The sequence below is a fragment of the Grampus griseus genome, assembly GCF_964374135.1.
Source record: "Grampus griseus genome assembly, chromosome: 4".
NCBI classification, from domain to species: domain Eukaryota; kingdom Metazoa; phylum Chordata; class Mammalia; order Artiodactyla; family Delphinidae; genus Grampus; species Grampus griseus.
This window is the reverse complement of record NC_138997.1, coordinates 114272754-114298198: the sequence shown is the minus strand read 5'-3', so window position 1 is coordinate 114298198 and position 25445 is coordinate 114272754. Positions and strand designations below refer to the sequence as shown.

At 38.4% G+C, this 25445-nt stretch overlaps 2 protein-coding genes and 1 long non-coding RNA gene across 8 annotated transcripts in view; 2 read left to right on the top strand and 1 right to left on the bottom strand.

Moving 5' to 3' along the window:
* Nucleotides 1-213: 213 nt before the first annotated feature.
* Nucleotides 214-7229, bottom strand: GAR1 (GAR1 ribonucleoprotein). 2 transcript variants are annotated; one of them, XM_082653654.1, is made up of 7 exons: nucleotides 7003-7229; nucleotides 6450-6663; nucleotides 4797-4951; nucleotides 4268-4327; nucleotides 2831-2969; nucleotides 1229-1300; nucleotides 214-869 (listed from the first exon to the last, which is right to left on the bottom strand). In XM_082653654.1, the coding sequence occupies exons 2-7, from the start codon at nucleotides 6649-6651 to the stop codon at nucleotides 856-858; spliced, it is 642 nt and encodes a 213-aa protein (XP_082509780.1). In that variant the 5' UTR covers nucleotides 6652-6663; nucleotides 7003-7229; the 3' UTR covers nucleotides 214-855. The 2 variants fall into 2 exon arrangements, with proteins under 2 accessions (XP_082509780.1, XP_082509781.1); XM_082653655.1 differs by lacking the exon at nucleotides 7003-7229 and adding an exon at nucleotides 6872-6996.
* A 277-nt stretch (nucleotides 7230-7506) lies between these two features.
* LOC309822086 lies at nucleotides 7507-18794 on the top strand. The gene is made up of 3 exons (XR_014296690.1): nucleotides 7507-7621; nucleotides 13373-13425; nucleotides 18640-18794. It is a non-coding gene; the product is annotated as an uncharacterized lncRNA (long non-coding RNA).
* Nucleotides 18795-19049: 255 nt separating this feature from the next.
* The window catches only part of CFI (complement factor I), a 37695-nt gene continuing 31299 nt past the window's right edge, over nucleotides 19050-25445 (top strand). For 3 of the 5 annotated variants that reach the window (XM_082653755.1, XM_082653754.1, XM_082653753.1), the window contains exon 1: nucleotides 19122-19259. In XM_082653755.1, the coding sequence (XP_082509881.1) occupies nucleotides 19203-19259 (57 nt within the window). In that variant the 5' untranslated portion in view covers nucleotides 19122-19202. Of the gene's footprint in view, nucleotides 19260-25445 lie in introns of all 5 variants that reach the window. The other 2 variants (XM_082653752.1, XM_082653756.1) reach the window with 2 other exon arrangements.

Sequence of the window (25445 nt, the reverse complement as noted above, 5' to 3'; positions counted from 1 at the left end):
CAGTGAGGACCAAAACCAATTTCATTTGTAATGTCCCTACCCAGGAATCTGAACGTGTAGCAGGCAATCAAATATTTATTTATGGTCAGTAACATCTTAAACCTTGAGTCCCTTAAAAAAAGGAAAATAAAAACATTCAGTAAAACTTTCAACATTCCATCTATGTTAAATGAGAAAAATTAAACATTTCTTAAGAAATGTCATCAACTTCTAGTTCTCAACTTGAACAGAGCTGTTCCATCTTTAACAGATTCATAACCAATACTAAAATTTTCTAATCAATTACTAATTACAACTAGAGAAGCTGCCTTACTAACTTTGATTTATGTACTAACACACAAAAGGGAAAATACAATAAAGTGTGTTGATGTTCTCATATACAAAAGGCAAACATTTTGAAAGGGAGTGTTAATTTATAGAGAATGTTGAAGTACTGCTCTACTAGCCTATTTTTTTAAAAGATCAGTTATATATGCAAACACCTTTTTTTCTATCTTAAATCTACTGGGTTGTTCCTTTTAACTCAAAAATAGCTCTGGTTTAATAAACACAGCTCTAAATAACTTAAAGGAATAAAACACTTTATTTTAAAAATTCAAATACGCTTCAGATGAAAGCTGCCCCTTTACTGAACACCCACAAGTTCCAAGCACTGTACAAAACATTAAAACATTTGTTCATACTCTTTTAGAGCAAAACTGCCTCTTCTGCTACACTCGTTTTTGCATGACGTTGACATTTCAGCTCCACTGTCATAAAATGACCAGCTCTTCAAGATTTGATCATGAAACGAGTTTCTGATCCATAGGTTAATGCCGAAGTCAACTGGTGAAGTTTCTCTGTCAACTGTTACACTTAACGTCCTCTTCCTGATTAAGAGAAAATGAAAGTATTAAGGGTACAGAAAAATGAATATTTAATAATACTATTACCCAAAACTCAAGTCTAAAATCAGCATTAGTTCTTGTAAGCCTTAGCAAAAGTATTTTACCAAATTTAACTGTCATTTGTATTATACTTTTTTGTTTTTCAAATTAATAATACAGCAAAGTAAAGTAGAAGTAGGTAAAAAAATTCAAAGGGAAAAGTGATATAAAATGAAACTATCTATTAGGCTAAAGCAAAGAACACCATGGTGTTCTACGTACTTGCTGGCAAACAGAAATAAAAGTTGGTAGACATTACCACTCCTAGAAATTCAGTCATTTAAAGTTTTTTTTCCACTCACCTCTAAAACCACCACCCCCTCTTCCTCCTCTGAAACCTCCACCTCCACTTCCTCTTCCACCTCTAAAACCACCTAAAAATAAAGGAAACATTCATTAACTGTAACTTATCATATTTTGATAAGCCTGTAAATATCAATATAATTCTTGTAATAGTAATGAATATATATTCACATATTTTACCTCACAGAAAATTTTATGATAAAAATGGAGAAACTGTCCAGCAGCAGGCTAAAATCCTAGGTTACAACTTTTTAAACAAGCTTTCTGCTTTAATAAATTAGAAAAGCTTGTTACTTTAAAGGTCAATTTAGCCCTACCATTAAATGCATGAGTACCTCAACTTTTGCTTATTATATATACTTTTTTTTAAATTGGTTTTATCCTAAGAACAAAGGGTAACAGGTATGGATGGTTTAGCTCTGGGGACACTAGCATAAATACAATGTTTAAGGTCAATGGAGCTGCAAACAGATCAACACTGATGGTCACATGCTGATGAGCCTTGAAATTTAAAATTTTTAAAGCATTTTTTTCTATTATCCATCACGTTTGGCTTCCTATTGCAGTCTCTATTTTTACTCATTTTGGGGGCTAACTTTGTAAAGAATGATGAAATATAAAAAGAGAAATTATAAAATGAGGAAACAAACACATACTTCCAAAATACTGATATAAAAAAATTAAGATTTTAAGAAAATATAGTTGTGAATGCTTTAAAATGTCATATACGAGACTGAATATAGAATGGAAATGAGGGGATCTCCAGTCATCAAATTCTTAAAGGGGTACTCCCAAAAATACTTAAAGATATATGTTAATATCTCTTTAGAGATTATCTCCAAGCTATTTGGACCCAAAAAAAGGTACATTTAAGGAGTGAAGTGATAATTACATTGAGAGGCAAAAGTGAGAACAGGATTCTCTCTTTTCTGACCCTGTCCCAGAAGCTGTCCAACCCCGCTGTGCAGCTCCTCTTCCTCATCTCTTTGGCTCTGCCCATCACCCAGTCACCCACCCACCACACCATCTGCAGATCTAAGCACAGCCAATGCTGTATCCCACCTCATCCCCAGCCCTGCTCATCATCCAACTGCCCACAATGATGAATGTACCCAAGCTGTGGGGAAATACATATATCAAAATACTGAAATCAAAGCAATGAACTTATGGTAATAGTCTTTGGCATGACATCAGAAGATACGGGTTTTATTTCTGAGCTGCCAATTGTGTGATTAGAGCAAATTAACTTTTGTAAGCCTGCATTTCCTCATCCATAAAAAAAGGGTATCACCCACCTTCACAAGGTTTTGCTAAATATTAAAAGAATATACTTGGATGTTAAAAGAATATATGACCAGCTCTTGGCATATAATCACCACGCAATGATGTTAACTAAAAATTTAAAATTCAATTAAGATAATACTATACTTTACAGAAACTAAGCATTACTACTATGGTAATGTGCCAAGACTGGAAGCAGCTTTATTAAAAAAGACAAATAAGCATAAGGGAGGTCCGCCTCTATACAAGACTAAATTGTGCTATACAAGTTGGCTGCGGCTTTGAAATCTCATTAGAAATCTCCCCCGCAGGTAACTTACCACCCCTCGCACCTCTGCCACCTCCGCCTCTTCCTCCTCCTCGACCTCCCCTGCCACCGCCTCTGGGAGGCCCCTTCTCACCCGGAGGTCGAGGTAGAAACCTCTGCAACGGCAGCAGCTTATATGGGTCTATATAAAACTGGAAGTATAACAGAAATAATTAGTGTGATGTACTTCACACTCATTACGTCCAAAACTGAATTCATTATCTTCCCCTAATTCCCTTCTTCTCCAGTACTGCCCATTTCAGTGAATGGTGACACCATCCACAAAGCTGTTGCAATCAGACATCTGAAAGATGGTGATAGTTTTTACTTCATCTTCAATAGCTAACCAATTACCAAGACCTATCGATTCTACTTCCTATATTTCTCATTAAACCATCCACTTTTCTCCATTTCCACTCTTTCAGGACTGAAGCAACAGCATCCAACCTGGCCCCTTCACACACAGTACTGACCTCTTTCCAGGGTGCTCTTTTATTTTTCTAACACTCTCTTTTAAGTATAAATTTAACCATATATATCCTGATAGTTAAAAACAAAATGAAGACTAAAGTCTAAATCCTTTCCCATGACCTGAAGGCCTTAAGTAATCTAGCCCCTGCCTACCTTGCTAGTCATTACTTCACAACTTTCCCCACCCCTCCTAAATGTTCTGTGTCCAAGCTCTACCTCTGCCTTTTTCAGATCCTTAAGGTGGCTTTACTGTCAGACTTGCACACGCTGTTTTCCTTACTTGAAATGCACTTCCTCCTCCTCTGTGACTAGAGCAGTGGTTCCCAAGTGCTAGCCTGACCTTCATCAAAGTCATCCAGAAGTTTCCTTTTAAAAACTGAATCCTCGTCCCTACCTAACACCTACTCGGTCAAACTTCTAGGAGTGGGACCTAGAAATACATCTTCTTAAAAGCTCCCCCAGGTAATTCTGACGTGCAACCAGGTTTGGGAGTCACCTGTGGTCAACTTTGAGGTCTCTGCTTCAAACTCACATTCTCAGAAAGCCAATGCACTAAATTTGGTCTCACGACTAACATTCTCATACCAACATGTATTACTCCTTTACAGCATATATCATAATGTTATTGAAATATCTGTGAAATCATTTAATATCTGATTTCTCCCAAATAATATAAGCTTTATAACTTAACATTATACTTAGAATGAAAGCTTTTCAATAAGATTTGTACATAAAATAAAAAATGTACTCCAGCAGTTACAGAATTGCTAATATGACCACAGATTACCTTCTGAAAACCTGAATTAAACACATTACTTTTAAAGATTAGTAAGTTCAATGTCTAAAATACAGAACATCTCAGTTTAAGAGCTTCACTAGTGATACACTGGAGAAGTCTCAAGTGCCTTAAGTAAAACTGTCCTAAGGTAGATCATTCGTTTATAAAACCAAGGATCCAGGTATCATAAACTTGACTCACCTTCTGCAGTTTTTTAAAGGAAGATGCCTTCATGTTCTCTGACAATTTAACTGAAAAATACTATTAATTTTATTAAGGAATAAGCAATTAATATCAAAGATAATCTTCTGAATTCACGTGTAATTTTTAAAATAACAAGGTTAGAATATACAGAAATATTTAGGAAAAGTAAGAAATGAGTCTCCAAACAGAAGTGAAATTTTAATTTTTGTTTTAAAACTTCCAATTCCACCATCCTATTGCAGTGGCATCATCACATCCAAAGCAAAGTACCTCAACCCTGTGGCACTGATCCAAGTGGCAATCATTTCTAAAACCTTCCAAAAAGGAAGTCACACTTATAAGGCCTATCTTTTCAATATATGTGAAAATACATCCCCCCTCTTGATTCTCCTTTATGGTCCAATCTTAGCAATACTCCATCCACTTTAATGAAGCAGCAAGTTTAGTTTAATCAATACTTAACCCCAGAAAAAACAAACAGTAACCTTTTAATGAGATAGCTACATCTTCCAATTAAAAAGGATACAAAATCTCTAAGTTGTCCAAATATCTCATCCACTTTTCCAATTTGTTCTTTGTTTTCTAAATAAACTGGAGCATTGAAATAAGGCACCTTATTTTCATCTGTGGTACATTTACAAACTATGTCATCCTCACAGGGGTGCAGGAACTCTCCTAATACTGAAATAGGACATGAAAATGTTAAAATATAAAACAATTTCAAATGATATTGACCAACCTCTTCTGGAAGCTTTCCTCTTGGCCGCCTGGGATTTCACCATATCTGTTCTGAGGCAGAAAAGTCTTCCTGGGTTAGTATACCAACTCCACAAAATACTAGCTATGTGACCTGGGGTACGGGTCTCACCTTCTCTGTGCTTCAGTGTCTTCATCTTTAATGTAGGGCTAACAACAGTACTGACACCTAACGTATAGTATTGTGAAGATCAAGTGCAATAATAAATGTCAAGTGCTTAGAAAATGCCTGGCATACTGAGACCACTCAATCTACAATAACAGTTATTTTACTATAATAACTATTATTATTTGATTAAACAACACTACGCCTCATTCTATTGTCTCTTCCTTCTCCCCATCCCTAAGTCTAAGTCAGTCTTTGTTGTTCTCTGGCCCTTTCTTTTTTTCTCCCCTTTCCTAAGTTCCTACTACCACCTCTTCACCAATGACTTTTCAATCTTTTCCAAAGAAGTCTGGAATCTCAAAATAACTACCTATGTATCTGACTCACAGTCACCCCAAACTAAAATACTCAGCATATTCCTGCAAAACCGACTCTCAATTCCTATCACCCAAGCTCAAAACCTGGAGCCTTTTATTCCTAGTATTAGCCAAGTTCTACTGAGTCTGTTTCCACTGAAATATCTCTCCCATCGAACCCTTCTTTTTTTCCTCACTTTCACCATGCTCTGATGTGTCATGCATGGACTGCTGTGGGGCGAGGACCTTTGACTCTAGCCGTTGACCTCTTCAAACCATTCTGCATACTGATCCATCCTACTCTTTATATTAGACTCTGTTCATCCTTTCTCTTCTCTGATGTAGGCTTCTACCGTCAAATCTCTGTCTCACTTTCCATGACTTCCATCCTACCTCTTTGATAATTACTCCAAAACTCCTCTAATTAGGTCTTTTTCTTGACTCCCCCCAGTAGTTTCCCTTCTGAGCAAGTTTTTTTACTCAGTTCACTTAGTTATGAGTAGCAATTAAAAGCATGGGCTTTGGGGTCAGGAAACCTGGCTTTGTATCTCAAATACATCACTTACTGATCACTTCTCACTATGACCCTAGCAAAGAAACTTAACGCTGAATCAGTTTTCTTATCTGTAAAACGGGGACAGTAGGGGTAAACGCACAATATTACGTAGTTGTATCTCCCTTTCAGCCCAAACCCAAATTCCATCTCCACGATGCATTCTAACTGTCCTTCAGCTTTATCTCCCCCTTACTTCTACAGCACGATTATACGTCACTTTACAGCCTCTCCAGAGGCTTGACTCCCCGATCAAGCAGCAACCTCCGTAGGAGAGAGAGCTGCTGGATCTATCTTTCAGCACCTGACTCCCGGTCAAACTTACTAATAACACAAACCCACAACCTCCGTCCCCCGACCCCACTCCATCCTCGCCCCGCGGTGGGCCAAGCTTTGAAGCCTACTTACAAACTACTTGCTCTGGAGGTCCGTGGTCCTGGCCTCTGTTAAAAGCTCCGCGGCCGCCCCCTCGTCCAAATCCTCCTCTGCCGCCGCCGCCGCCTCTGAAATTGCCGCCGCCTCCACCTCGGAAGTGGTGGTTGCTGCTGCCGCCGCGACCGAAGCCGCCACCTCGACTAAAGCCTCCGCGACCTCCGCCACGAAAAGACATGCTCGCTCCCACCTGGTTAGAAAAACAGGGCGTGCCTTTCAGTCACTGTGGCCTCTGGGAGCACCACCGAACCCCTCTGAGCCTCAGTCAGAAACCATAAAAGTAGACAACAATAATAATAGCAACCCTGCCACCTCACCCATGGCCAGGCGGCCAGCGACGAGCCCGAAGAGTGAGTGTCCTCTCCCCAAAGCCCTGTGAGCGCTGACCATCCACTCACCAGCCCCGTCACCCCCGGTGAGTACTTCCTCCCCCAGCTGGCAGCAAGGTCTTCAGCCGCATTCCCCTCCTCCCTCCGCTGGGTTCCACCTCCAGCATCCTCAGACCGACCGGCCCCCTCCCGCCACTCACCGGCGCCACGTGCACCTCAGGCCCGGAGGCTCACACTCTCCCGCCCGGTACTTCCGCCGCACAAGAGCCTCTTCGGCCACCGTACCGGCACAAAACGGAGGTGGGGAGGGAACCAAATAGAAACTCGAATAACTGGTTCAGAAAGCCAGCCAGTCACCCGCGGAATCAGGGACGCTGTCACCTGCCCGAAAAAGCCTTCAGCGATGGAAGGGTATCAATAATATCTAACGTCAACCGCTACTTTACGACAGTTAGGTCTATTTGCCTACGGCGAGCGGAGGAAGTGACGTACAATAGCGGCGTCCTTTGCAGCGTGACGTTGCAGGAAGTGCCGCCCCGCGGCGTTGCCCTTGGCGATGGCTGGCGTCAGGGACCGCCCCTCTCCCAGCGGATCGGCTTGTACCTGGTGGCAGCTGAGTGGCCGTGCACCCTGTCCTCTCAGGCTACGCTGCAGTCCCCTCGCTCGTCAATTGGTTGCGGCTCCAGCAACTGTGCTGCCGGTGGCTCTGAGGACGTTTGAGCCGCGCTTTGCCGGGAGGTGGATCTGGCCGCGTCGGAACTTAGTGGAAGGGCTTGTCTGCGTTCTTTCGAGTCGCTTGTTTCTTCCGGATCTTTCCAAGTACGCGAGATTGTGGGCAGTACTGTGCCCGTCGTTTTGTACTATGGTTTCACGAAAGGAAGAAAAAAAAGTGTGTGTGTGTGTGTGTGTGTGTGTCCTTTTAAAGAAACTGTTACCTGACAGAAAGCCAGACCATGTTTTTGTCTTTTGTACCAGATAGTTTATTCCTTTGTCAAGTACGTTTTCAGCCCCGCAGGACACTGTCTATACCACAAGCCCCTCTCCCCTTCTGTCTTTAAGTCCTTGATATTTTACTTCAACTTCCGCTAAAACTTCTCTCCCAAAGAAGGCTAGCCACCCTCTATTTGTTAAATTTGGTTGGTCTCTTTTCACTCGAATCTTCTGAGACCTTACCTTGATATTTAGCGCAGTCAACCGCCTCTTTGAAAGAGGGTTGGGATTGGTACCTTCTTTAGAGGGTTATTTTCATATTGGAAGAACTTCATAAACTTAACTATGGAAATATTAGGAATCACAGTATGTCTTCTACACTAAAGTGTAAGCTTCTTGAAAAAGCATCAGTCATATAGATTAAAAAATTTTGGTAAATGAACTTTTATTCAGATTTGATAAATGTACTTTAAATTCTATACATCATACAGAGGTAGAATTATTCATAACTGCCCTGCTCTGTTTTACTCTGTTTACGTTCAATGTTTTATCTCCATTTGGTGTCCCAGTATTATCCTCAACTCAGTGTGATGAAACCATTGAACTTTTATGGGACCTTCAAGATTACGTGGTGCCCCTTTATCTTACGTGTAAGGAACTGACAGAGAAGCGAAGTAACTTCCCTAGCTAGTTAGAGGGACAAAGTGGAACCATGGATTCTCACAGCCCTCAGTCCTTTGCTGTACCACCACCCCCAGTCTCACTCCTTGCTCTCTCCAAATTATTCATCATTCCAATTGCCTGTTTGTCCTCATGGTAGCATCATACTCTTGGTTTCTGCATCTTTGGACTCAAGCCTTTGAGCACTCTCCATCATCTTTGTCACCATCCCCACCCAACCTTAGTTGCAGTCTCTTTTATCTAAAGCACTCAATTTCTGTTCATTCCATCTAAAGCTTGTACTGTTACAGGCCTTCTGTTGCCACTACCACACTTTCCTCTGTTATTCCTAACTGAAATCACCCAGTATAATCTACGGCAACTCAAAAGTTGAGAAATAATTACAGTGAACTATAACTTCCTCACGTTCTGAGCATCTTTGTTGTCTCAAATTAAATGCTTCCAGGCTTTTCTTCCTCCCATCTGTACTGCATGTGATGACATACTGAACTTATTAAAAGTTTCCTCGTACCATAGCCATCCTCAGGATCCCAAATAGTTCTCCATGTCCTTTAACAACAAGTCTAAAGTAAAATCTCTACATTGACTAGGCCTTCTGTATAATTAATTTTATTTCCTTCCAGGGCTGTACACCATTTCTCTGCCCCATCAGGCCAGCATCATTGCCTTGCTTCTTTTTTCCTGCCATTGGCAATCACTTCCTTCTTGGAAAAGCTCCGTTTGCCATCCATTAGACCAGCCTTTTTCTATCTTTTTACCCTGGAAGAACCATTGAAGTAATTTTTATGTCTCAGAAAACCCTGCATAATATAAATATATATGTAATATATATATACATATATGTATATATCCATCCTAGTACATTAACATGATCAGCAGCTTATAGACACATAGACATGGTAGTCCAATAATAATTGTCAATGCTCTTTTTTTCAATTGTAGTAAAATACACATAACATAAACTACCACATTAGTCATTTTGAAGTGTATAGTTCAGTGGTTCACATTGTGTAACTTGGTGCTCTTTTGAGTAGAGAATGGTGTTTTTCTATGAATCTGTTTATTTTTGTCCAACTTACTACCCTACTCTGTGTAGTTTCCCCCCTCTCACAAAGGATCTCAATTCTTTTTTTAAATTTTTTTTATCCAAGTAGAGTTTCTGTACAATATTATATAAGTTACAGGTGTACAATATAGTTATTCATAATTTTTAAAGGTTATACTTCATTTATAGTTATTTTAAAATAGGATATCAATTCTGATGCAAATTAAGTGGGAGAGGAAACTTCAATTTTTCATTTAATTTATTAGATTGCAAAAATTGATTTTAATGAATATTAATCATTTTATAGGCCTATATGTGCATAAAAGTGTTATTTTTGAAACTAAAGAAAATAATGTGAAATCTTTGCTTGTCTTTTGCTACGTATATGGTCAATTCTGAGTCGATCCTGAGACTCACATACACAGATCTCATTTTCAGCTGAAATAAGATTATTTCAGTCACTGTTTTTAAGCTCAAAGAAAAAGCTTGCTCACACAAGTAAGAAGTTGGAAAGTACAGTAAAATGTTATTTCGTATGAATGGCAGGATACTCTTTCACAAAAATCCAGAACTTGTAGAAAGGCAAATCAGTTAAGTTTCATCTTATGTTTATAATCATAATCTTACAAACTCTCCCTCTTCTCTCAAAGTCAGGTGCACAGGTTGAGGAGCAGATTCAGAGAAAGGAACCCTCATTCAGTCATTTACTTGTGTTAAAGGGAGGGAAAATATGGTTCAGTTTTGTTCTGCAGTTCCCTCAGGTGGTTTGGTCTTAACTTGAGACCCTCACTCTAAAGTGCAAGCAACAGTAGAAACATTTCAAGATTTTTTTGGCCGTATGATTTTTCCAGAGTTTCAGTTTCCATTTAAAACCAAGAATCTTGTCACTTGAAACCAAGATATTTTCTCCAGACCCTAGTATTCCCACAGTTCACTTTTCAGCTGAAGCATCCTGTTAAGAACCAAAATCAATATTAGTTTCTCTTACTGTATAACAAATTACCCCAAAACTTAATGGCTCAATGTAATAAACATTATCTTGAATAATCTCCATAAGTCAGAAATTCAGGAGCAGCTTAGCTAGGTGGTCTGGCTCTGGGTCTCATGACGTAGCAGTCATGATGTTGACTGGGGCTGCAGTCATCTGAAGGCACGACTGGGAGTGGAGGATCAATCTCTGAGGTGCCCTCAGTTCCTTGCCACGTGGGCTTCTTTACAGAGTGCTTAAGCATTCTCATGACATGGCAGCTGTCTTCCCCCAGAACAAATGCTCTCTTAAGTCATAAGATTTTATGCATGTGGCAGATTTCCGTGGTCTCTGTCCAGATTTTTACACAGTTTTTTAAATGTTCTCAGGTAAACTGGTCTTTGATAAGGTTAATTATTTTTGTATCATTATCCAGAATTTTTTTCATTTCAGCTCCAAAAGTTTCTACCAGCAACTCTCCTGGAGGAAAGAAGGGTGTTGTGAATTCATTAGAATTTTCTCTTTTAAGAAAGTGAACCATCTCAGGGAACAATGCTCAAATCATTGAAGGGCACCGTCGGTCAGTTGCCAACACATTTCTTCCAAGATGTACCTTTTGTTTCCAATATGAAGACAAAACAGTAAATGTATCTTGGCCTTTGCTTGTTTTGGGCAGCATTTTATAGCAGAAAAATTTTCTCAAATTTCACTACAATTTACATCATATAAGTGCTATCATATGACATTTGTTGTTGAAATCTGTTGATCCATCAATCTGGATAAAAGGTTGTTTTTTGGTTTATTATACAAAATCTCTTTAGCATCATGTGACATGTCATCAATTACATCAACTTATCAAACTTTGAGAGTGAAACCTTTCTAGTTTCTCATATAAAGTCTTATCCTGACATTTTGCTCTCTCTAAATTTACATACTAGAATTGTGAGGTTCTTCCCAACTCTGGTTTTTTTTTCCTTTTTTAGTCAAAATGTTCTGCCACTTGATAACTACCTTTCTAAAAGGTGACTTTTTTAAAACAAGTTTTTCACTTTGGGATTCCAAAGGCCATTTGAAATTATTTGCTCTCTTACTGTGATTTGAGTGTAAGTTGTGATTCTTTATTACTATCAGAATTACCTAGGCCTAGAATTCTCTTTCATCTCCCACTTTGTCTTCAAAAATCACCACATTGAACTCTAAGTCATGTTTATAAAACAGGTGTTAATAAAGTGTAAAACAAACTAAAAAGAAATCAGAAAAAAATGAAATCGTTATAACAATTCACTATTAACATACAAGCTCTATCCACGCATTACATTTGATTGATATGTCTCTTAAGTCTCTTTTATTCTTTATCAGTTTTCTCTCCTTATTTTCTTTCATGGCATCTACTTGTTGTAGAAACTGAGTTTTTTATCTTGTAGAATTTCCCATCTTCTTGGTCATATAAACCATGTTTCTCTGTCCTCTGTGTTTCCTGGAAACTGGTAGTTGCCTGGTAGTGAGATCTGGAGAATCGATTATGTTCAGGTTCAATTTTTTTTTTCCAAGAACACGTCTTACAGCATCACACGAGGAGGCACATGACATCTGGTTGTTTCTCTTTGGGTGTTGTTAAGATTGATCAGTGGGATCAGTATATCACCCTGATCCATCTGTGAGAAAGCTCCCTGCAAGCTTTTCACCTGACGGCTTTAGCAGGTATCAGTGATCCTCATCTAGATTCGTCTACTCGTGAGGGATTGCAAAATGGTGATATGCTAATTTTATCATTCCTTTAGCAATTATTAGCTGACATAAAGAACTTTTCTTCATTATTTTTTAATATTTTTTTTTCCTTAAATCCTTTGTTATCATTGTCCTTTTTAATGCTTAAAGTGTTTCATCTTTGGCTGTGAGAAACCCTTCAAGTTTGGTCCTATGTCTGTTAATACCACTTACTAGCCTCTGATAGCTTCCTTGCTCTCTGACACCAGATGTCTCTATCTAACATATCTTATACATTTCCTGCCGCAGCCCTTTCTTTAGGGAGCCCTTGTTCCTTTTAGTAGGAAAGGGTATGTAAAGAACACAATCTGGCACTAAGGGGTGGTGATTGCTTCTGGATTATCACGACTTCTATGCCTTATCATTGGACAGAGATAGGAGATATCTTTAGTACATATTTTTAGAAAGAAAGAAAAAAAAACATGGTTTGTACTGATATGTCCAAAGTTAAGACTAAAGGGTTTTTGCTTCTTTTGAATTTAAACGTGTGCCTCTCCTACCCTGAAATTATGACATTAACATAATTATTTACTTGAGCCTATATACATATGTATGTGTGTGTGCATAAAAAGTTGTCAAGTGTTAATATTATTATTAGCACTGCTGAATCCTATTTAAGATTTTGTTTGTATCAGTTTGCTGATATTTTGTTTAGGATTTTTGCACGTATAGTCATAGATGAGGTTGGTCTTCCTTTTCATTGTGCCGTACATACTGGTTGTGTAGCTTCTGACTACAGAGCACTGTGTGGATGATTATGTAGGAGAAGGTGGGGTGGGATGTGAGGCCTTGGGAGATTGCCTATAACTTGCTTTTTTAAGTGCAGAGATACCCTGAACCCCATGAAGTTGTACCTGGAATGGTTCTCTGCTTCTCCTGCCCCAGTGTTCACTCCAGGGGAACTAGGTTAGAACATGCACTGCAGAGAGCCTTTTGTAGGTTTTATCCTGGAGCAAATGCTGAAGTAAGTTTCCTGAAGAATGGGGTACTGGCTCAACTGTTTTGCTCTTCGTTTAATTGATTACCTAGTCTATCACTTCTCACAGATTCCACTGTCTTTATTTACTTTGTGGTCTCCCTTATTCTGGATACAATTGTTGTCACTTACATCCGTTTAACATTTCAAAACCTCCTTTAAGTTTTGCAGTTAATCTCTTCCTCTCTGTTTTATGTCTTCCAGTAAATCTTCACTGTTTGTATCCTGTTGATGGACTCCCTCTTCATTTTTCAATGGTACAATGGAATTATTTTTATATTTATTTTTACTGAGATGTTGGAAGGGAAGAGATGTAAACTGTATAGAATGTCAGTCATTGTGAGCCGTTTATTACATTTTCTATTTGTTAATTGCTGACAGATTAGGAAAAGTCATTTTCTTATGTTGATTGTGTATCCAGTCGCTTTAATAAACTTTGACTTTAGGTCTAATAGTTTTCAATTAATTTTATCTAAGTAGACAGTCATTTCATCTACAAATAATGGCAATTTTGTCTCTTCTACTCCAATATTTATAATTTTTTTCATGTTTATTCCCTCCAATAACAGCAGTATTGAAATATTGCATCCTTGCTTTTATTCCCAGTTCTAATGGGTTTGGCTCTAGTGTTTCACCAGTGTATATGGTGTTTACTGTTGGTTTCTACCCTTTATCAGGTTAATGATATTTGTTCTTTTCCTAGATTGCTCACTTTTTTTAAAATTAAGAATTGGTGTTAAACTCATATCAAATACCTTTTCCATATCTTGTGATATAATTATATGGACTCTCTTATTTAATCTATTATTTTAATTAAAGATTTTAATATACTGAATTACTCTGATATCCTAATGTTGAACACCCCCGTATTTCTGAAATGGTCCCCACTTGGTCATGGTATGTTATTCTTTTACTATATTGTGGTTTATGGTATATGGTTTGCTAACATTTTATTTAGGGCCCTTGCATGTATATTAATAATTAAGAGTAGCTTATAGATTTCTTTCAGAGGCTTGTCTTACCCAGCTTTGGATAAGTATATTAGAGTATTGCTAATAAGTTGGAGAGCTCTTTATCTTTTTTCATGTTCTGGAAAAGTTTAAATAACAAGAATGATCTTTCCTAAAAGAGTTGGTAAAACTTCGTATCTTGGGGGTTTAAATCTTTAACTTTTCCATGTCTTCTTAGCTATTAATTTATTTGAATTTTCTATCTCTTCCTGAGTCAATTCCAATAATTCCATTTTCCTGGAAATTTTCTTCCACATCTTCAGATTATTTCATAAATTGCACATGATTTTATCACTTAAGGTTCTAAGTGACAAGCCACCAAACCAACTCTGGCTAACTTTAGTAAAAGAAAATTCACTTGGAAGATAATAGGATGTTTACAGTACTGACAGGTGACTAAGCACCTAGGCTTAAGAACTAAAGATACTTAACAAGGCCAAAAGGAATCAAAAGAAGCTTATCTTATAGCTGAAGCAGTCTAACCAGTATGCTGCTGCTGCTTCTGCTGCCTCAATAAATAATTCACAACTGTTTCTTTGTCCTCTTATCACTTAACTCAAGACTCAAACACCAGAGAGAGGGAGAGAGAGAGACTCTTTGATCAGTCCTTGGGCTATAAAAAGGAATGGAAAGAGGCTGGATATGGATTTCTCAACTTCCATTTGGAAAGCAGGTGCCTGGAATTACTCTCCCACCAAAACAACTCGTAATAGAAGAAAGATAATTCCACACAGAAAATTGGGAACCTATTATGAAGGATAATGGATGTTGGCAGCCCCCTAAAAATGTCCACTTAAATAGCTTTCCTCTAAAATTGTTTTACTCTCTCTTTTCAAAAATTATTACTCAAAATGACTCGTGTTGGGCTTCCCTGGTGGCGCAGTGGTTGGGAGTCCGCCTGCCGATGCAGGGGACATGGGTTCAGGCCCCGGTCCGGGAAGATCCCACATGCCGCGGAGCAGCTGGGCCCGTGACCCATGGCCGCTGGGCCTGTGCGACCGCATCCTGTGCTCCGCAACGGGAGAGGCCACAACAGTGAGAGGCCCGCATACCGCAAAAAAAAAATGACTCGTGTTATTTATCAAGTCTACTACTTTTTTACTTTTTGGTTTATTTACTATTGTTTATGTCTTTATTAGTTCCTTTCTATTATTTTAATTCTTTTTGTTATTTTTTAAATGGTATCCTGAGTTGCATGCTTAGTTCATTTTTTTCAGTGCTTTTTTTGTTATAAAATTTTTAACATAACTTGGATATATAAATGTCTTTTTATTTTCTTCTTTCTAAGCTTAGAAATTTCACCCCTTACCTAAGGTTTAATATTTGTTTCAATAAAATTTCTTTTAGAGATAAGAACCTTGATTCTAATTTTAGCAATATTATAAAGTATATCAATAAGAATTTGGTCAGGAAAACCAAAACCACTATAAGAATTTTAAGCAGAAAAGAATATTGGAATATTTGCATTCTTGTGGGATGAACAACAGTATACATTTAGAATTTTTTCATAGGTCTTATGTCCCAACTTCTGCCATAATAAAGTCTGAAGAAACCTGGGTATCATCTGGACTTCTTATAAAGCATTACATTGTTTCACTACATTAATGGCATTACCTTAATCAGAGCAGATAAGCAAGAGGTGGCTAACATACTGAATGCCTTGATTAGACACACATGCTCCAGAGGTGATAAATCCTGGCACATCAGTAAAATTTTAGGAAAACAGGGCTCAGAAACCTTCCAGAACATATTCTCTAAATTAAAAGATAAATTATTTTGTCTTGTACTTCATTTCACAAAGAAGGAAGCACAAAATTTAGTGAGCCTTTTTGGGGATATTCCCTTTGGGGAATATTTGACTTCTGGGCAAATATTTCACACTGAAGAATAGTTCATTGGCTACCAGAGCAGGAAAGAGTTCTGCACTAATCCAGAAGACCCTGCAGTGTTGGAGGTATCAATGGTGGGAGAAAACATTGTGGAGTGTTTGAGGAAGACTCTGGGAGAACTACAATACAGGACCCTGGGGTTCTGGAGCAAGGCCATGCCATCTGTAGCAGAGAATTATATTCTTTTTGAGAAACAACCTAGGCACTACTGAACCCTGGTAAATGTGGAACAACCGAACATGACACTGTGTCACCTTGTAGCAGAGATGCCCGTTATGAGCTGGGTCCTAACAGACCCATGAAGTACAAAGCTGAGGAGGCCTAGCAAAAACATAAGATGAAAATGTTACATCTGGAACCAAATACAAACAGCAAAAAAGGGCACAAAGTACATGAGCAAGTGGCCCCAATTCCCCCTTTTCCCCCAAATCCAAACCGTTGCACCTGTGTTCCTCCCTCAGCTCACACCTGTGGCTCTGTGGGGACTCTGGTAATGACCAGCTAAAGGAGGAGGGAGAAGTTTGGGTTTGGTTCACAGATGGGCTCAGTATGTAGGTACAACCTGAAAATAGCAGCTGCATTACAGCCATACTTAGTAATGGTTCTGAAAGACAGTGGTGAAAGAAAGTCATCCCCATGGGCAGAGCTTCAGGTGGCACACCTGGCTCTCCACTTTGTGTGGAAAAATAAGTGGCCTAAGGTTAGACTATATACGGAATCACAGTTTCTAGAAGGGGAGAAACGTGGATGTACATATAGGAGTAGGGCTGAAGTGTAAAAATCTTTTTATCACATGTTAACGCCCACCAGAGAACATCCACCAGAGAAAAGTAATAAATAATCAACAAAATGACTCAGCCAATTGATAATCAGCCAATCTCAGTCATCAACCACCTCAGTACCAGCACAATGGGCACAAGAATAAAGTGGCCATGGTGGCAGAGATGGAAGATACCCATGAGGCCCATAGCATGGACCCTGAAGGTTTCTTTAGCTACTGCCATCAACCAATGTCCAGTCTGACAGCAACAGAGACCAATGCTGAGCCCCCAAGATGGCACACAGTTCATCAAGGATACCAGCTAGCTACTTGCTGGTAAATTGACACATTCGGTTCTTTCAATCTTAAAAGGGCCAGTGGTACATTCTCACAGGAATAGGCATAAATTGTGGGTAAGGATGTACCTTTTCTGTCTGCAGGGCCTCAGGATCATGAGCTAAAGGATTACAGAGTATTTAATCCTCCAACAGGGGATCCCGTATAACATCCTGCCGGACAAGGGAACCCACTTTATAGCAAAGGAGATGTGAGCTTGGGCCTATGACCATGCAATCCACTGGTCATATCACATACTATACCACTGTGAAGCTGGCACCTTATGGAGCATTGGAGTAGCCTGGTGAATGCCAAGCTGAGGTGCTACTTAAAGGCAATACTCTGTGAGGACTGGGTGCTATCCTCCAGGAAGCAGTATATGCATTGTATTCCCAACAGAGAGAAGACACAGGCCTGGGAGCCACGGAACAGAAGCAGGAATAACCACACTTACCATCACTTCTGATGACCACCTGGAGGCCGTGTGCTCTTGTCTCCACACTGTACTCTGAGGCCTGTTCCTCACAGGAAGCACACTTTTGTCCTTTGGCACAACAGGAATCCCACTGAATTATAAGGTGAACCTTCTGCCTGGTGCACACTGAGCTGCTTGTGTCTGGGGACCAGCAGGAAAGAGGAGGCGTCACCATCTTGACAGGAGTAACTGACCCTGATCCTTCGGAGGAAGTTAGGCTGCTATTACACAATGAGGGTAGGGAGAAATGTGTATGGAACCATATGAGCTGCTCAGGTGTCTCTTGTGACAGTAAAGGGATAGAAACAGCAACAATGGTCTGAGAAGTGAATGGTAATCAGGGGCTGGATAACTCCTGGAAGAGGTTGTGAGTCATCCCACCAGGTAGGTCACTGAGGTCAGCAGAGGTGGAAACTCAGGGTGAAGGAAATCCAGAATGGATAGGAAGGAGGCAGGGGGTGAGTATCAACTGCAGCCCCAAGGTCAACTGCAAGGGCAGGGGCTACAGTTCCCTCCCCTACCCCTCTCCGCAACCTCCCTCTCCTAAATAATCTCTCAGGAAGAAAGGTCCCCTGCAGTTTTGAAGGGGCCGCCCTTGAAGCCTATATGGAAAGTAGGTCTAAAAGGTGCAAATGGTAGACTCTGAAAGACAGGGAGATGAGTTTCCCAGATCCGCCTTCAAGGAAGGTCTGGCTACCTGGCCGTGAAGTGTGTGGTCAGCTGACACTTCCTTCTGACAGCCACTAACTGTCAGATCCTTCAAGGTCTGCCTCAGCGACAGAGACCTGCCTCACCTAAGGGCAATCATTTCCTGGGCAACCCTCACCAGGTGACTGAGTAAGGCAGGCAGGATCCAGCCATTTCTGCACGACCCAGGGCCACTGTGACTGGCCACTCTTGCTCCAGAGGCCCCCGTGAGCTGGGCAAGGCTTTGTCGAACCTGCATTGCGGTCTGATTTCTCTTTCTGCTCATTCCTGCTTCTCCTCCCTTCCTTTCCCAGGAGCTGATTCCTGATAAGTATCTCACACCCCGAACTCTGTCTCACATCTGCTTCAGGAGAATCCAAACTGTTGACAGCATTTCTGCTTAGAGAAAATGATTTGATCACAGAACAACTTGTGAATGAAAGGAAGCGTTTTGGTGAGGATTTCTAATGTATTCAGCATAACCTTCAATATTATGGACTTTTACTCTTACCATTTCCTAGTTTTTGTCCTTAAAGAAAAATATATAATTCTATTTTACCAAAACATAAGAAATTTCTTCTAGTGATTTCTGTCTTCTCTAGAAAACAGAACGAGGCATTGTTCAGTATCAAGGTGGGGCATCAGTTTCCTCTTCAGGAAACACAGTCCCTCAGCCATTTACTGAGGACTTTTTTGGTTTCAGTTACGGTAAAACTCTGAAATTTTGCCAAAATCTACATGAGTTCAAAAGTACAAAGCTCTTTAGGAGGCGTGCTCTTTTTAAATATTTTTTCAGAGGTTAAAAATTAAATTTCAAAAGAATATCTGAGGTGCAGACGAGTCCACAGTAGAGATAAAGACCCTGATTGTCTCCAACATGAAGCCTGCTCATGCCGTTCTGTTACTTTTGTGCTTCTGCTTAAGTTTTTGTGAGGTAAGTAATTCAATATCTATGCAAACTATTTTAAGTAGATATTTCAAATACTATAAAAATACAGAAAACATCTTAAGGATACGATTTTGACTTAAGGATCACATAGTTCAGTTGCCAACAATGACAGTATCTAGTCAGTAACAAAGATTTTATGTTAACATCTTGATGAAAGAGCTTTAAGAAATTGCTTTTTTCATATGCTATTCTCTGTGCATAGAAATTGAACTGAATGAGAATTTTACTAATATAGATCTATATTTACAGTAATTATCAAATCAGTAAACATTTATCAAGCTCCCTCTATCTATGTGCAAGGTAGAGTGCTGGGCAAACGGCAAGACTGATCTCTTCCTACAGTAACCATTTGGTACGGTTGTAGAAAGACGATACAAGTATGCCAATGAGGAAATAAGCAAAATTTAAATAATATATGAAAACACAAGAGAAGGAACTTTTAAAAGACATATATATTTAATTGCCAAAAAATGGTACAAATGCTATCTGCCAAGGGACATTACGAGAGGAAAAGTCCCTTCCTGCTAGGAGGTCAGGGAGAGTTTTTGGGTCAAATAGGATTTGAGCTAGGCCCATAATTCTGGATTAGATTTGATCAGTGGAGAGAAAGAAGAAGTGATTTTCCAGCCTGAAAAAGCAGCAAGTGTTATGGCAGAAAGATAGCACAGCACTGGGCTCTTCCAGATGAATAAACCTGTTTGATCAGAGTAGAGACTTTATAGGCAACTCAAGGAGATAAAACCGAAATGACAGGTTGTAGGCAGTCTGAAAGCTGATCTATTAAAGTTAGAAATGTTTAAGACATTTTAGATACTTATTGATGATTGCCTGCTTTTGTGATCAAAGAGTTTTGAAACAATTCCAAAATTTGTTTTAATGCCTGTTTATAGCAGCAAATATTTAAAGAAAACTACCTAAGAAATCAGAATTATATACTTTGTTTCTTGTAACTTCTAAAGTATATATTCAATGTTTTTAGTACAGAACGAATGGAGGTAAAGTAAATGCTTGTTGATTAAAATCGATTAAATTTTTGTAGTCTATAAATGAACTATCATGTAGCCATTAAAATAGTGCTTTTATATTTATTGAAACAAAAAAGCCCTCACTAAAAATCTTATTTTTGTTAAAGAGAAAAATACACACACACACACAAATACACACATATAACTGCTTATATAAATGGCAATTTAAAAGTTCATGAAAGGGCTTCCCTGGTGGCGCAGTGGTTGAGAGTCTGCCTGCCAATGCAGGGGACACGGGTTCGTGCCCCGGTCCGGGAAGATCCCACATGCCGTGGAGCGGCTGGGCCCGTGAGCCGTGGCCGCTGGGCCTGCGCGTCCGGAGCCTGTGCTCTGCAACGGGAGAGGCCACAGCAGTGAGAGGCCTGCGTACCGCAAAAAAAAAAAAAAAAAAAGTTCATGAGGGATGTATGTCAGATAAATAACAGTTGGTATCTCTGAGTAATGGGATTGTTGGTGATTTTTATTTTATGTTTTATGCATTTATGAATTTTCAGAGTTCAGAAATTCTGTTTTATTCATTCTTTATTTTTCTTTTTTAAATACCAAATAAATATGTTACATTATAACAAGAAAAATTTGTTTTTTGAAAAAAAAGATATTTCAGCCACATTTTGGATTCCTGGACAAAAAACAGGAAAAAAAAAAAAAAAAACCAAACCTGAATATAGCAGTTTTCACTTACACAAAGGAAAAGAGCCTCTTTCTTTTACTGAAAAATCATCCAACAATAAAGTTGTCTTCATTCCTTTAAGAAACAGCATTTTGAAAAGAGTTAATATCATATTTGTGAAAATTCCAGAACTTCTTAGAATATTAGTTTATAAAAGAAAATGGAATGACTTTTTATCCCACCTGCTGAGAAATAACCATTTTAAAATGGAGGTTACCATAGAGACAACATAAATGTGTTCAAAGAAGTTTTAAAATATATCTACATTTTCAACATGAAATAAAATATGTACAGCTAGGAAGAACGTTATTTTGAAAGCTGGGAGCAGATTTCCTTCTAGAGAATGAAAAGGCCCACTCCCTTTTTATATCAAAACATTCTGATGGACTGATTTGGAGTCCATTTTGATGGACTGATAAGCCACCCATCATATATCAATGATGGGTGGATTATGTCATTGAATCAATGATGTCAATGATGGGGTGGGCTGGCAGTGGGTTAGACTTAAGTTGTTCTGAATAGTGAAATGAGAATTCTGGTTTTACGGAACCTACCCAGACAAAGAGGTAAGGGAACTTAGGAAAGGATGGGAGAGAAACTCAGAGCACAGAGGGAGTGGCTGCTGTATCAGTAACCAAAGGATATTAAAGAACAGGGAAGCCAGGTATTTCAGTCAATATGGTTACCTACAGTGATAGTACTGTGCTGTGACATAATCCCTGACTGAAACCTTAAATTTTTACTTTACCCTACAAGCATATTGCAAACCTTGGTAGTATTTTGGAAGGAAAGAAGTAGGGTGATGTTCAGCAGAGTGACAAAATGCTGGAAAGAGGATATGCACAGGAGGCAACACACAATGCAGAGAGTGATGTCAGCAACCATGGCAGAGTAGGCAAATCCAAACACTTGTCCCTCCACAAAAAAATAGAAAAATCAAGCAAACTTTCAGAACCACCTTCGTCAGAACTCCAGTTATCAGAGGCCTACAGCACCCAAGTGAATGCTGAATGAAGGAAAAAGGCAATTTAAAAACGGTAGGAAAACTGTGGCATTTCTACTTGCCCTTACCCCACCCTGTTCCCAACTCAGTGGCAGTCTTAAAGATGGCAGTCCACATTCCCAGCATGGAACTCTAGTCCCTAGCTCTAAAAGGAGGAGAGCAGACTTTATTTAAAAAGAACTGTGTTTGTTCTAACCTACCCGGGGGCTACTTGAAAGACTGACACAATGTACTTGTCTTTGTTTCATCTAACTTGGAACTCAGAGTGGAAAGGCAGCAGACTGTTTCTCAAAAACATTAGAAAGCAAGCAAAAAAACAACCTACAGCCACCTGGGACAAAAGATTACAGTTGAGACATACAATAGGGTGCCAAAGCTTGGAAGGAAAAAGTTTCAATGGGAAATTAGTGCATTCAAAAGTCCCTGTGTATACTGGGGAATTTCGAAAGCAGCACACATGCCCAGGGCAGGATGCAGCTCAGAAAACACCTAAGAAGACTCTAAGCCTATACCTCCAGGCTCAGTCCAAGCATGAAGTAAAGACTAAGACATAATTGTAAATGTCCTGGCTAAGCATTGAAGGAGTGCCTCAGCACAGAGCCAATTTGCAAACCCGGGGGAGTTTTTTTGTTGTTGTTCTCAATTTGAGAGGTTCCTTTTTCTTTCTTTCTTTTCTTTCTTTCTTTCTTTCTTTCTTTCTTTCTTTCTTTCTTTCTTTCTTTCTTTCTTTCTTTCTTTCTTTTCTTTCTTTTCTTTCTTCTTTCTCTCTTTTTCCCCCTCTCTCTCCCTTTCCCTTTCTCTTTCTCTCTTTCTGGTTCCTTGTTTTCAAGGAAATCTTTGTCTAAACCCTAGCTGAATGCAAGGTAAAGGAACCAAGACTTCAGGGACCACACAAGACAAAAAAACAAACTTTACAAAAACAGTTTAGAAAAGTTACTAAACAAACAGTTACAATCTACAGAAAGCAAGGGAAGCAAACCCTGAGGAGAAGAAAGAATTTGATTTCAAGAATTACTACATTATAATATTCAAAATATCCAGTCTTCAACCCAAAATTATGAAGCATGTAATGAAACAAGAAAATATGTCCCATTCACATGAAAAATCAACAGAAATTATTTCTGAGGAAGAACAGACTTTGAACTTACCAGACAAAGACTTTAAGTAAACTATCTTAAATATGTTCAAAGAGCTAAAGGAAACCAGGAGGATGATGTATGAACAAATAGAGAATATCCATGAAGAGACAGAAATCATAAAAGGAATTAGACTGAAAAGTATAACAAAGAACTCACTAGAGGGTTTTAATAGCAGATTTGAGCAGGCAGAAGAGTAAATGAACTTGAAGATTGTTCAACTAAGTTATCCAATCTGAGGAACAGAAAGAAAAAAGAATAAGAGCCTAAGAGACCTGTATGATACCATCAATATATACAAAATAGGAATCTCAGAAGGAGAAGAGAGAAAGGGTCAGAGAATATTTGAAGAAATAATAGCCAAAAACTTGTTAAGTTTGATAACAGATAATGAATCTACAGATTCAGGGTGCTTACTGGTCCCCAAAAAGATAATGCTAAGAAATCCACACCAAGACACAAAATAATGAAGTTATTAAAAGCCGAGAAACAAAACAGAAGATCTTGAAAGCAGCAAGAGAAAAGCAACTCATCATGGACAAAGGATCCTCAATAAGATTAGCAGCATCTTTCTCAGCAATAACTATAAAGGCCAGAAGACAATGGGATGACATTTTTTAAGTGCTGAAAGAAAAGAACTATCAGCCAGGAATTCTCTATCCAGCAAAGCTATCCTTTAAGAATGAAGGAGAAATTAAAACATTCTCAGGTAAACAAAAGCTGATGAAGGTGCCAGTATACCTGCTCTATAAGAAACACACTACAAGAAGAAAAAGGAAAGATGGAAGGAAGGAAGGAAGAAAAACACTACAAGAAAGGGAGTCCTTTAGGCTAAAGGAAAGGACATTAGACAGTAACTTGAAGCCATATGAAGAAATAAAGAATTCCAGTAAAGGTAACTACATAGATAAATACAAAAGCCAATGTAATTTTATTTTTGGCTTGTAACTCCTTTTTATTTCCTACACTGTTTAAAAGACAAATGTATTTAAAACTTATTAATTAACGGGCACACAATGTATAAAGATGTAACGTATAACAGTAACAACATAAAAGGGGATGGAACCGTACAGGAACAGAGTTTGTATATGCTCTTGAAGCTAGGTTGGTATGAATTCAAACTAGACTGCTATAAATTTAAGATGTTAAGTATAATCCCCATGGTAACCACAAAGAAAGTATTCTTTTTAATAATCAAACAGAAAAGAAAATGAGAAAAAAATCAAAATTGTTTACTACAAAAAAATCAACTAAACATGAAAGAAGGCAGTATGGAGGAAATGACAATAAAGGTATAAGCCATACAGAAAACAAATAGCAAAATGTCAAAAGTGAGGCCTTCTTATCAGTAATTAATTTAAATGTAAAAGGATTAAGTTCTCTAATAAATAGGCATAGATTGGTAGAATTTATTTTTTTTTAAAAAGACGTAATTATATGCTATCTGTAAGACAAATTTGTGATCCAAAGACACAAATGGGTTGAAAGTGAAAGGATGCAATGGAATAAAGCTAGAAATCAGTAACAGAAGGGAAACTGGAAAATTCACAAATATGTGGAACATAAACAGCATACTCTTAACCAGTAGTCAAAGAAGAAATAATAAAGGAAATTGGAAAATACTTAGAGATGAGTGAAAACAAAATACAATATTCTAAAACATATGGGATTGGCAAAAGCAGTACTTAGAGGGAACATTGTAGCAGTAAATACCTACATTACAAAGGAACAAAAATCTCAAATCAATAACCTACCTTTACACCTTAAAGAACTAGAAAAGAAGAGCAAACTAAATCCAAAGCTAGGAGAAGGAAGGAAGTAATAAATATTTGAATAGAAACAGAAAAAATTTTAAAAATAGTAAGACAATAAAATCAATTAAACCAAAATTTTGTTCTTTGAAAAGATCAACCAAATTGACAAACCTTAGCTAGACTGACAAAAACAGAGAAGATTCAAATAAATAAAATCAGAAAGTGGAGACATTATTACTGACCTTACACAAATCAAAAGAATGATAAGAGAATACTGTGAACAATTATATGCCAACAAATTAGATAACCTAGATTAATGGACAAATTACTAGAAACATACAAATTACCAAAACCAACTCAAGAAGAAATAGGAAATCTGAACAGACACGTAACAAAAGATTAAATCAGTGATTTAAAAAGAAAGGAAGAAAGAAAGAAAGAAGGGAAGAAAGAAAGAAGGAAAGAAAGAGAGAAAGAGAGAAAGAGGGAAAGAAAGAAAAAGAAAGAAAAGAAAGAAAGAAAGAAAGAAAAGGAAGGGAGGTAAGAAGGAAGGGAGGAAGAAAAGAAAGAAAGAAAAAACTTC